The sequence below is a fragment of the Esox lucius genome, chromosome 12 (genome assembly GCF_011004845.1).
Source record: "Esox lucius isolate fEsoLuc1 chromosome 12, fEsoLuc1.pri, whole genome shotgun sequence".
NCBI classification, from domain to species: Eukaryota; Metazoa; Chordata; class Actinopteri; order Esociformes; family Esocidae; genus Esox; species Esox lucius.
In genome coordinates this window covers 34,708,300-34,719,105 of record NC_047580.1, presented here as the reverse complement: position 1 = coordinate 34,719,105, position 10,806 = coordinate 34,708,300, and the positions used below count along the sequence as shown (strand labels likewise).

Here is a 10,806-nt window from a genome sequence, read left to right as displayed (position 1 = left end):
AGCATGAGCGGCTTCGTGTCTGAAATGCGATTATGATTGGTCAGTTCTCGGTCACATCGGAAATGCAGAATCACGTTTAAAAAGCATGGAAACACGGAAGTGTATGACGCATCAGTGTACGGCTGTGTACATCTCGCACCGCAACTCATTTTAATTGCTAAACGTTTCCTGAAATAGCTCCAGTTTTGGACGTATACGGGCAGATTCCATCTTTTCTGTTGTTATTAGAAATGCCGAAGCAATTGCCCTTTCCAGGCGTCTACAGAAAACGAAAAATAGGTTTTGTGTGTGTATATGTCCTCATAGTCCTTGATTGTCGGTCTTATGCATTTATTTTGCTACGGTCACGTGATCACTCAGTTCAAATGCATCACCTGCTCCAAAAACACTGGTGTCACTGGTGAGAACTCTGTCAAACGTGAGCAAACTGAGTTTTCAGCCCCATATGGAGAGACCATGAACTGTGCTCTGAACCAAACCCGCTACCTACTATTTTAAGTATATCACCCTGTGAAAGTGAATCAGAAAGGCAGTAAAACCTCCAATCAATTTATGTGAATAAGGAAATATATAGGCTATTTAAATTTAGACTCTAAGCGTACTAATGTATACTAATGTGTACTAACGCATAGCTGTGATAACGCGCCTAAATCCGAAATTAGCCCTGAGTTTATATGATGTATGAAGCCTTCTGAGTGTTCCATTCTGCTCTCTAGGCGAACAGATGGCCGGAGTGTGGGAGAGAAAACTGGAGCATGGATTTCCGCCACTTCCTTTGATGGCCGCGGAGAGCCTTAAATGGTGAGGTGGTCGCCAACACGACAGTTGTTTTGTTTTGCTGTCCTGCCCATACAGGTGTGAGTAAGTGTCTCGTCCACGTAATAGGAACCACGCCGGGTTCACATCAGAGGCTGAAATTCTATTTTCACAGGATGCTTAGAGAGGGCTGTCCAGCTCAACACACACATATTTAATAAAACACTTCTAAACACTCACCCACTCATTAATTATATATATATATATATATATATATATATATATATATATATAATACCGACAATGTAGATTGACTTTTAGTTGATCAAATAAGACTACATGTAAAAAAATATTGAGCAAACATATAAACATAAACGTTTTGCGTGGTCATTTCTTTAAATTCAATGTATCTGATATAATCTAGTTATTGTATAATTGGACATTGCGATAAACAACATCCTACATCCTGCATACAATAATAAATCACAGTAGTTTCATTTTTCACATATGGTTGTGCTGTACCCAGTAGGATATTGCCCTCCTAAGGTCAGGTTCTGGTACAATTGGACATGGTCTTATCAATGTCTTACACAAAGAACAGAAGAAGAAGAATCTTATTGGCCAGTAGGTTACATTGAATAGTACCAGATATCTTGTTGGCTAGCAGGAAATATGGAATACTAGCAAGTATCCTATTGGCCAGTAGGATACTTTAAATAGTAGCAGGTATCTTATTGTCCAGTAGGAAATATAGAATACTAGCAGGTATCTTATTGGCCAGTAGGGTACTTTGAATACTAGCAGGTATCTTATTGGCCAGTAGGTAATATGGGACCAGCATCTTTTCAATCTCAGATGGCTACAATATCAAACTGTTAAACAAAACACACATTACAACTCATTAAATTGACAGTGCTTAATTTTAGTAAATTAAGATAAATGTTTAGGGAGGTTCCTTTTAGTGCTGTTGTTAATGTAGGGAAGGCGGAGTCATGAGGAAAGCAAATGGATTCGAACTTCATTGGCCAATCCCACATAATAACCGGGTTGGCATTCAGTTCATCCTTCCAGATGACTTGGCTGTTCATGTGACCACAACCTGTTCATCATGAATTATTCCAAATGGACAACTTGGAGATGATTTAACAGAGCTGACCATGACATAAATTATGAGGTCTCAAACCGGTTCCACGGAGGGCCGAGTGTCTGCAGGTTCTCTCTCTCACCTTGTACTTAACTGAGTAATTAGGTCACTAATTGGTTCGTTTCTACCCCCACCTGGTTGTTTATGTCTGAACTGGGAACCAATTTAAAGGAAAACCCAAAGACCTGCAGACACATGGCCCTCCGTGGAACCGGTTTGAGACCTCTGATCTAGCCCCTTCAGATACTCAACACCCTCCTTCATGTAATTACAGGTTATAAACACCAGGTGGCAGACAAACACCATTCGGCTCCTTAGTAACCTTCTGCCTGGTCTCCTCAACAACCTTTGAAGATTTCACTTTTATTCCACTCTAGTTCCGTTACCTCGCTGGTGTTGTGATGTCACAGTAAGGAAATCAAAGATCACCTGTTCCGGATAGATAATCTGGAAAGCATTTCGGTGCTACTTCTTGAGACTCACAAGAAACGCAGAGATGGACTTCCGCGGTCTATGTCTGTCTGTCTGTCTCCTCTGCTGGTCCCTGGTCCTCCCCCCCCGCTGCCTGTCAGGTCAGGACCCCATGTCTGCTGCTGAACTGGAAGGCCTGAAAGCCGTGCCAGCAGAAGTCATCGTCCGCAATTCCCCCTGCAGCGCCACCTGTGGCCTGGGCGTCCGCGCCCAGGAGAGATGTCCGCTGAGACAAGGGAAGGTCCGCAAGGGGAAGGACTGCTACGTCCGGACGGTCAGCTGCATGGAGTCTTGGCAATGTGGTCTTCAGGTAAATGGTCTTCAGGTGAATGGTCTTCAGGTGGATGGTCTTCAGGTGGATGGTCTTCAGGTGAATGGTCTTCAGGTGAATGGTCTTCAGGTGGATGGTCTTCAGGTGGATGGTCTTCAGGTGAATGGTCTTCAGGTGAATGGTCTTCAGGTGAATGGTCTTACATTAATAAATAGAGAACACAATGGAAAGCTTTATTGTATTGTTGCACCCCGTCGCAACATACAGTATTTTCTGAATATGTACTGTATTTTGGTGATGAGTTAAATCAATGAGTGGCTAGCATAGAGGAGGTGAGGGGCTACCTAGAGAAGGTGAGGGGCTAGCCTAGAGAAGGTAAGGTGCTAGCCTAGAGGAGGTGAGGGGCTACCTAGAGGAGGTGAAGGGCTAGCCTAGAGGAGGTGAGGGACTAGCCTAGAGGAGGGGAGGGACTAGCCTAGAGGAGGTGAGGGGCTAGCCTAGAGGAGGTGAGGGGCTAACCTAGAGGAGGTGAGGGACTAGCCTAGAGGAGGGGAGGGACTAGCCTAGAGGAGGGGAGGGACTAGCCTAGAGGAGGTGAGGGACTAGCCTAGAGGAGGTGAGGGGCTAGCTTAGAGGAGGTGAAGGGCTAGTCTAGAGGAGGTGAGGAGCTAGTCTAGAGGAGGTGAGGGGCTAGCCTAGAGGAGGTTAGGGGCTACCTAGAGGAGGTGAGGGGCTACCTAGAGGAGGTTAGGGGTTACCTAGAGGAGGTGAGGGGCTACCTAGAGGAGGTGAGGGCTACCTAGAGGAGGTGAGGGCAGAGTTGCGGAGTTCAAAGGCCAAATCAGCATTTTGGCTGTGAATGATGGGCGGTTTTCTGGGTTTCTGGTGGTTTCATGTTAAACTCATCTTAGAGATCTTACCTGTGGTTTTCTTGTTGTTTAAAAAACATTTTCAAAGTTTATATGCAGCAGGGCTCAGCCTGTGTGCTTCCAACCACTTGCTGTGTGACTTTGGAGAGTCAGTTGACAGCAAAGGGTTGAATTTTAACCCCCCCCCCCCAAAAAAAACAACATTTATTTATAATCGTTTTCTCTCGTCACTCTCCCGTCTTCCAGGACGTTACGGTGTCGGCCGGTCAGCATTTGGACCTGGACTGCCTGGGCGAGGTGATGGAAGCCATGGGCCGCTTCTCCTTCCGGGTGTCGTGGCTCTACGCCCGGGGGGTGGTGACCACGGACGACTCTCTGCTGAGGCGCTGGGACGCTCCCAGCCTGGCCCGGCTGGTCCTGGACCCGGTGAGAGAACCAGGTCCCAGACGACAGCGGTTCAGGAGACTGTTTCCATGTGTGGACATGTTTCCTGAATGGACAGGGAGGCCTCTATACGCTTATTTCAGTTCAAGGGCCGTTTTACGGACACCGATGTAGCCCAGACAAAGAATGAAATGACTCATTGCCCCATCATGTGGCCCCTCCTGAGGGGCCGCGTCATGCCTCACACCCATCTCAGGTTTCCCCAGACAGCTTAAGAAGAATGCAATTATTTTAAGTCGCTCTGGACAAGAACATCTGCTAAATGACTCAAATGTAAAATGTGAATTTCAGGGAATTTGCACATATTCTTTCCCTCTGGCCTTTGGCAAAATCAGTAGAATTGTAAGACATCTCCTTTAAAATTGCCAAGTATCCCCATGATAGAGATTGTAGAATGGCAGGAAATGTCTTTCTACCAACATTACAATGTCCTGCGAGGTGGGAGGCACCCCAAAACAGATATTCCCCAGGGCCCGGGAAAGGCTCGGTTCAGCCCTGTAACCTGGGTATATTCAACAGGTGAGGGAGGAGGATGCCGGGACGTACCGCTGTGATGTTCAGGACATCGCTTACCGCAGAGTCAAGCGACTATATCTGGGAGTGAAGGTATGTTTTTACCAAACTTACCTCAGTTGAATGCGTTGACTGGCAACATTTTAAACGCAGTTTATTTTAAAATAGGATCACTTCGTTAGGCAATCACATGTCTACAGGAAACGTATGATCTCTGTAATTGCAAACAAAGGTTTCTGTACCAAATATTAAGTTTTACGTTTTTCTGATGTATCAAATACTTATGTCATGCAATAAAATGCAAATTCATTACTTAAAAATCATACAATGTGATTTTCTGGAAAAATTGCAGACTTCTACATGCTTTGTAAGTGGGAAAACTGCAAAATAAGGCAGTGTATCAAATACTTGTTCTCCCCACTGTATAATCCCTCCTTTCATTGGTTCTCATTCAGGTGCTCCCACGGGAGGCGTTGAGCTTGAACTTCCCCTCCGCTTTGGCTAACTGGGATCGGAGAGACCACAGTTCCCATGGTAACATCACCGTGGTGAAAGATGGCGAGGACCTGTATGATAGCACAGCAGTCAAGGATATCGTATTAATCAGCCTCGGGGTCGCAGGGGTAACAGCGGGACTTGTCTTCCTGGGTACGGACTTGTGGTAAACTACGATAACCAGTAATTCTCTGTAACCAGGGTCGCAGGGGTCGCAGTGGGACTTGTCTTCCTGGGTACAGACGTGTGGTAAACTACGACAACCAGTAATTCTCTGTAACCAGGGTTGCAGGGGTAACAGCGGGACTTGTCTTCCTGGGTACGGACGTGTGGTAAACTACGATAACCAGTAATTCTCTGTAACCAGGGTCGCAGGGGTCGCAGTAGGACGTGTCTTCCTGGGTACAGACGTGTGGTAAACTACGACACCAGTAATTCTCTGTAACCAGGGTCGCAGGGGTCGCAGTGGGACTTGTCTTCCTGGGTACGGACGTGTGGTAAACTACGACACCAGTAATTCTCTGTAACCAGGGTCGCAGGGGTCGCAGTGGGACTTGTCTTCCTGGGTACGTACGTGTGGTAAACTACGACACCAGTAATTCTCTTTAACCAGGGTCACAGGGGTCACAGTGGGAGTTGTCTTCCTGGGTACGTACGTGTGGTAAACTACGACACCAGTAATTCTCTTTAACCAGGGTCACAGGGGTCACAGTGGGAGTTGTCTTCCTGGGTACGTACGTGTGGTAAACTACGACACCAGTAATTCTCTTTAACCAGGGTCACAGGGGTCACAGTGGGAGTTGTCTTCCTGGGTACGGACATGTGGTAAACTACGACACCAGTAATTCTCTGTAAACAGGGTCGCTAAATGCTAGCACAGTCCTGTTAGGAGGATTCCGAAAACTTGGGATTTCAGAGGAAATTAGCTCAGTTTTGCAACCTGTGCTGAGATGATAGTTTTATCACACTTTTTTGTTTTCCTGGACATTCCTAAAAATGAATCTAACATGCTGTTATGTTATATATCCCATGTCCTTATTAAAACAGGTTTTTGCAGGAAGAGCCATGGTGTTAGGCATTGCCTCAATGGTTCCCCACCACCTCCACGTAACTGAAATACTTTCACCGGTAATGCCACCCTCCGCCAGCAGGCAGCACTGTTGTTCTTTGTGTCGACGGTGCAGTTTATAAACGTTCCATGGCGCCACTGTGCGTTTGTTGTACTGTTTTTTTGTAGAGATGTGATTCAAATTCACTCAGAATGCCAGTCAGAGTAGATCATGAACAACAGTGGTTTGCAAACATATTGAGTGAATATGTTTACATAGAATGGATTGTAGATTATAAAGACAGAATGCCGTCCTAGTTTCCCCCCCCAAATGTATTTGTGACGGGTTACAAGGTTACATTTCCTGGGAGAGAGCACGAGTGGAGGGCATGAGTTTTGCATAATTTCACAATTACTCTAAGATGGTACAAAATTGCCCACCTTCCTATCAATGCTAAACATACAATCTTCTCAACAGGAATACAGTTTTTTAAAGGGTAGATCCAAGCACGGTTAATGAATCATAATTACAATACACCTCCAAGCGATCCCCATACGTAGACAGGTCAGTATCATTTCAGTCACCCTCTCTGCCAGGGTTGTGAACACTAAGCCAAGTTAAATGACATTCCTCGGTGTTCATCCCCTCTCATCTACCTTCACCATGCACTACTTTAGCGGTCTGTAATGCCTATTCTGGAATTAGTATTCAATTCTAATTTGAAGACGTCGACTAATGAAAGTATCCAATGTCGCTGTAGTGCTCACATGTACCGGCTTTTCAGGGCTTCGGTCGGTCGGACATCCACAAATATAGAGGGAGGCTTGTTGATAATTACTCATGTAATTGTGTCAGACAATAGCTGATCAAAAGAGAAATATGAATAATTGTCCAGACAACCAGATTCTCTGTCGCTCTGATTGCTTCGTCCCTCTTCAACTATGGGGTTAAATTACCATCCAATTAAATGAGACGTGTCAGCACAGTTTTCCTTAACAGCGGCAACTTTTAATGAATGTCGATTGCTTACAGGACTGGGTCCCAAATGACACACTATTATCCACTGTATCAAGTGCACTAGTTTTGACCAGAGGTACTTATTAAAAGTAGGGCACTGCTTAAGGTCAAGGGGAAGTGCCACTTGAATAGGGCATCATTTGGAATGATTCACACAATCCCTGCTCCAGTGACTGCCTCATTCCCTCTATCATTAGGTTGTGAAGAGCGTGTGTGTGTTTTCCAGCCGACAGAACCAGAGTGATTACAATACAATTAAATAACTCTGGCAACATCTGCGTTTCGTTGAAACTCACCTAGAGTGGGAATCGGCAGTTCAAACAATAACAATAGAAGGTCAATTCCAGCCTTTGTGTCAGTGGAGGTCAAAGGGAAGGATGGGACTAATGGAACCCCTGGAATGAGAACAGACCAGTTCTTCCCAGTTCATTTTCCTCTGATCCTTTGACCAACCAAATAGGTTGTTTCTCAAACCCTTTCGGAGCTTGTTGGAGGAGAGGGTCAGAGGAATGGAACATTTTGCTTTGCTATTCTATGACTTTTGGAAGGGTTCAGGGGCTTGAGGACAGCTGTGGGTCAGAGTTCCTGTGAGGCCAATATTAATCTGGGCTGGTGACAGACTAGAGAGGACGGTGGGACTTGCATTTCCTCAAAGAATCTCATAGTATAGTGATTCGGACAGTTCTGACCCAGTCAAATACTGTAGACAGCTCTGACCCAATCAAATACTGTAGACAGCTCCGACCCAATCAAGTACCGTAGACAGCTCCGACCCAGTCAAGTACCGTAGACAGCTCCGACCCAGTCAAATACTGTAGACAGCTCCATTCCAAGACAAGTACTGTAGACAGCTCTGGCCCAAGACAAGAATTGCGAACAGGTCCGGCCCAAGTCAAGCACTGCAACCATAATGTGTTGGCAACATCCTATGACCAAGTTGACCTTAATAAATCCATGCTTAATTAAAGGCTGAAGTACTTAATAAAAAAAAAAAATATCTTCCCTGTTCCCTTTATAATATTTTAACAAATGTGCCATTGAAAACACTGTGAGGTTAAAATAACACTATGGTTGTGAAAATGATGGTGCTCTTGTTGTGTAAGAGCTATTGGAAACAATTAATCTGTCTGTGATATGGAACTTAAGTCTGCCTGGTGACATCAACTGATTACATCACCAGGCAGTAAAATGGATGATTGACCAATAAGAACGAGAGTTCCTCTCTGCCAGTCACTTTTTTTTCAATTTCCACGTCCCAGAAGAAGCTATGAGTTATGGTTAGAACTAGGATAAGGGGTTATTGGTTAGGAAAGCTATTGAGACTGCCACATTAGCCTTTAAAAAAAGACATATACCCTGAGTAGTTATTAAAATACTGTACTGTAGTTTTTACAATACTTTACTGTCGTTAGAATACTGTACCGTACTGTAGTTTTACGGGACTGTATTGTTAATAGTTACTGCAGACTTCTCCCTTCATTCCTCAACATCCAGAGCACTTCTGTATGCATGTTGTTGGATTAAGGGACTTGTCAAAAGCATCAAAGAAAGGGGACTGAACCCAGCAGCCCTCCTTTAGTCAACCCTTTCTCCCCAAATGCTGACCAGGATGCCAATCTTTCAGCTACAGACCCAAACCTAAGCCCAGGGGCTATGGCACACCAACCTACATAAACATTAGCACCACATCTTGATCTCAGTCTGCTGTCCCTGTTTATAAAAAGTTACCCTAATGAGAAAATGGCTATCCTGGGCTCCTGAACCTTTAGACTTTAATTGAAGCGTTGTGGGAAGGTGGTCATCACATCATGGGGGCCACTGTTACACTTGGCTTTTGTCTCGAACTCTCGTGGAGTTTCAAATTAGATGTGTGAGTGTGTGTAATGAATGACTGATATAAATTACTTATTGATCTCCCTCACTGGTGTGGGGGCGAACCTGACCTGTTGCCTGTGCTTACTACATCCAGACGAAAGAGTGTGTTTGTTGTGTGTGAGCGTTGGTGTGTCTGTAAATTGAGGAGTAGTAAAGCCTGTTACATTGGCGTGGGAGGAGAAGAGGAGTAATAAAAACTCCTTGTCTTCAGTGAGTAAGTCTCCATGGTGACCACACACATTTTCTCCACATTGTATTTTAATATGTGGGAAAACACTAATCTTTAAATGCCAATTGACGTAAAGTACAAATATATAATTGGCTTGTTCGAAGAAATTATGTCCTTTGAACCTGTACAGTTTGAAGCCCTTTGGAACTTGATACATTAAAAAAACCTTGATTTAAATGGTGTGGGATTTAATCACAAATTAGCTGTAAATGTATCAATGCTTTACTATGCGTGGTTCCTAATCTAACACAAAACCCCCAAACGAAAACAGTAAAGTCTGAAATGGATTTTACTATTGACTGTGTCAACTGCATTTTAATTTACTGCATTTCCACACTGTTAAAACTCAACCAATGCCATTTGTAGCAGTAATGAAAGTGGACTCCGGCTATTATCACCTTGGCTCAGTTACCAAGCAATAGGGGGCTCAGGTTGACATGGGAGCATGGTCAGGCAAAGGCATGCTACAAAGTCTACAGCAGAATCTGGATATGCAATTTGCTTCGGTTGTAGCAATTAGTGAGCAGTAGTAACAGCCAGATTCAATTGAGATTCCAATGGACGCATTCTAGTAATACATTTACTGTAATGGCTTATATCACCTGGTGCTGAATCAAGTACAAGGTAAGAAGGAAAATCTACAGACACTCTGCTCTCTGTGGAATCGGTTTAAAACATTTGATGTTACGTATCAGGCATTCACTGTTCATTAGTTCAGATGCACAATGAACCAGACTTTACATGTGCGCAACCCACTCTATAAGCTGAATGAAAAAAGCACCCTGCAACTACTATTACGCTATTGTTTGTAAAGTTGTCTGAATCCAAATTGTGGCGTGAACAACATTCTTTAAAAAAAAGGGTTTGGGAATTGATGGGCGTGCAGTAATATGACACATGCCTAGACACATAAAGCTACGGAAAAAATTAAGAGACCACTGCACCTTTTTCTGTCCTTTCCAAAAAAGTAAAAAAGATGGCTTTTCATACCACACAAAATATATATTTCTCTCTTCAGCAATCTTGGAAAAGTTATTGTTCATTGTCAAAAAATAGAGTTCCTGAAAAATAACACAAGCCTGTGTTTGTCCTGCAGCCAGAACACTACAGCATGAACAACAAACACTGTAGCAGAATGTATGAAGTCATCAAACAGACTGTGTCAAGTCATCAAACAGAAAGTGTTAAGTCATCATACAGACTGTGTTAAGTCATCAAACAGACTGTTAAGTCATCAAACAGACTGTATCAAATTATCAAACAGACTGTATCAAATTATCAAACAGACTGTGTCAAGTCATCAAAAAGACTGTATCAGGTTATCAAACAGACTGTGTCAAGTCGTCAAACAGACTGTGTCAAGTCAACAAACAGATTGTTAAGTCATCAAACAGACTGTGTCAAGTCATCAAACAGACTGTTAAGTCATCAAACAGACTGTTAAGTCATCAAACAGACTGTGTCAAGTCATCAAACAGACTGTGTCAAGTTATTAAACAGACTGTGTCAGGTCATCTCATTATTTTTGGACTTTTTGGATTTAGTAATATCTAAAGGCAGTCATCTCGGTTTTCAATAAGATTCATATTTCATCCGGTCAACATTTTTCTGAAGTTATCGAGGGCTGCTCAGAAATGAATACACATAATATCCATGTTCGATTAGATCAAAGC

At 43.7% G+C, this 10,806-nt stretch overlaps 1 protein-coding gene across 5 annotated transcripts; it reads left to right on the top strand.

Annotated features, from left to right (window-relative positions):
- Nucleotides 1–11: 11 nt before the first annotated feature.
- tmem81 (transmembrane protein 81) lies at nt 12–9,203 on the top strand. 5 transcript variants are annotated; one of them, XM_020051907.2, is made up of 7 exons: nt 12–418; nt 717–801; nt 2,175–2,681; nt 3,758–3,937; nt 4,475–4,561; nt 4,924–5,002; nt 6,011–9,203. In XM_020051907.2, the coding sequence occupies exons 3-7, from the start codon at nt 2,397–2,399 to the stop codon at nt 6,076–6,078; spliced, it is 699 nt and encodes a 232-aa protein (XP_019907466.1). In that variant the 5' UTR covers nt 12–418; nt 717–801; nt 2,175–2,396; the 3' UTR covers nt 6,079–9,203. The 5 variants fall into 5 exon arrangements, with proteins under 5 accessions (XP_019907466.1, XP_010895478.2, XP_019907465.1 ...); XM_010897176.3 differs by having other exon boundaries at nt 13–418; nt 2,278–2,681; nt 4,924–5,116; XM_020051906.2 differs by having other exon boundaries at nt 13–418; nt 4,924–5,116.
- Nucleotides 9,204–10,806: the final 1,603 nt, after the last annotated feature.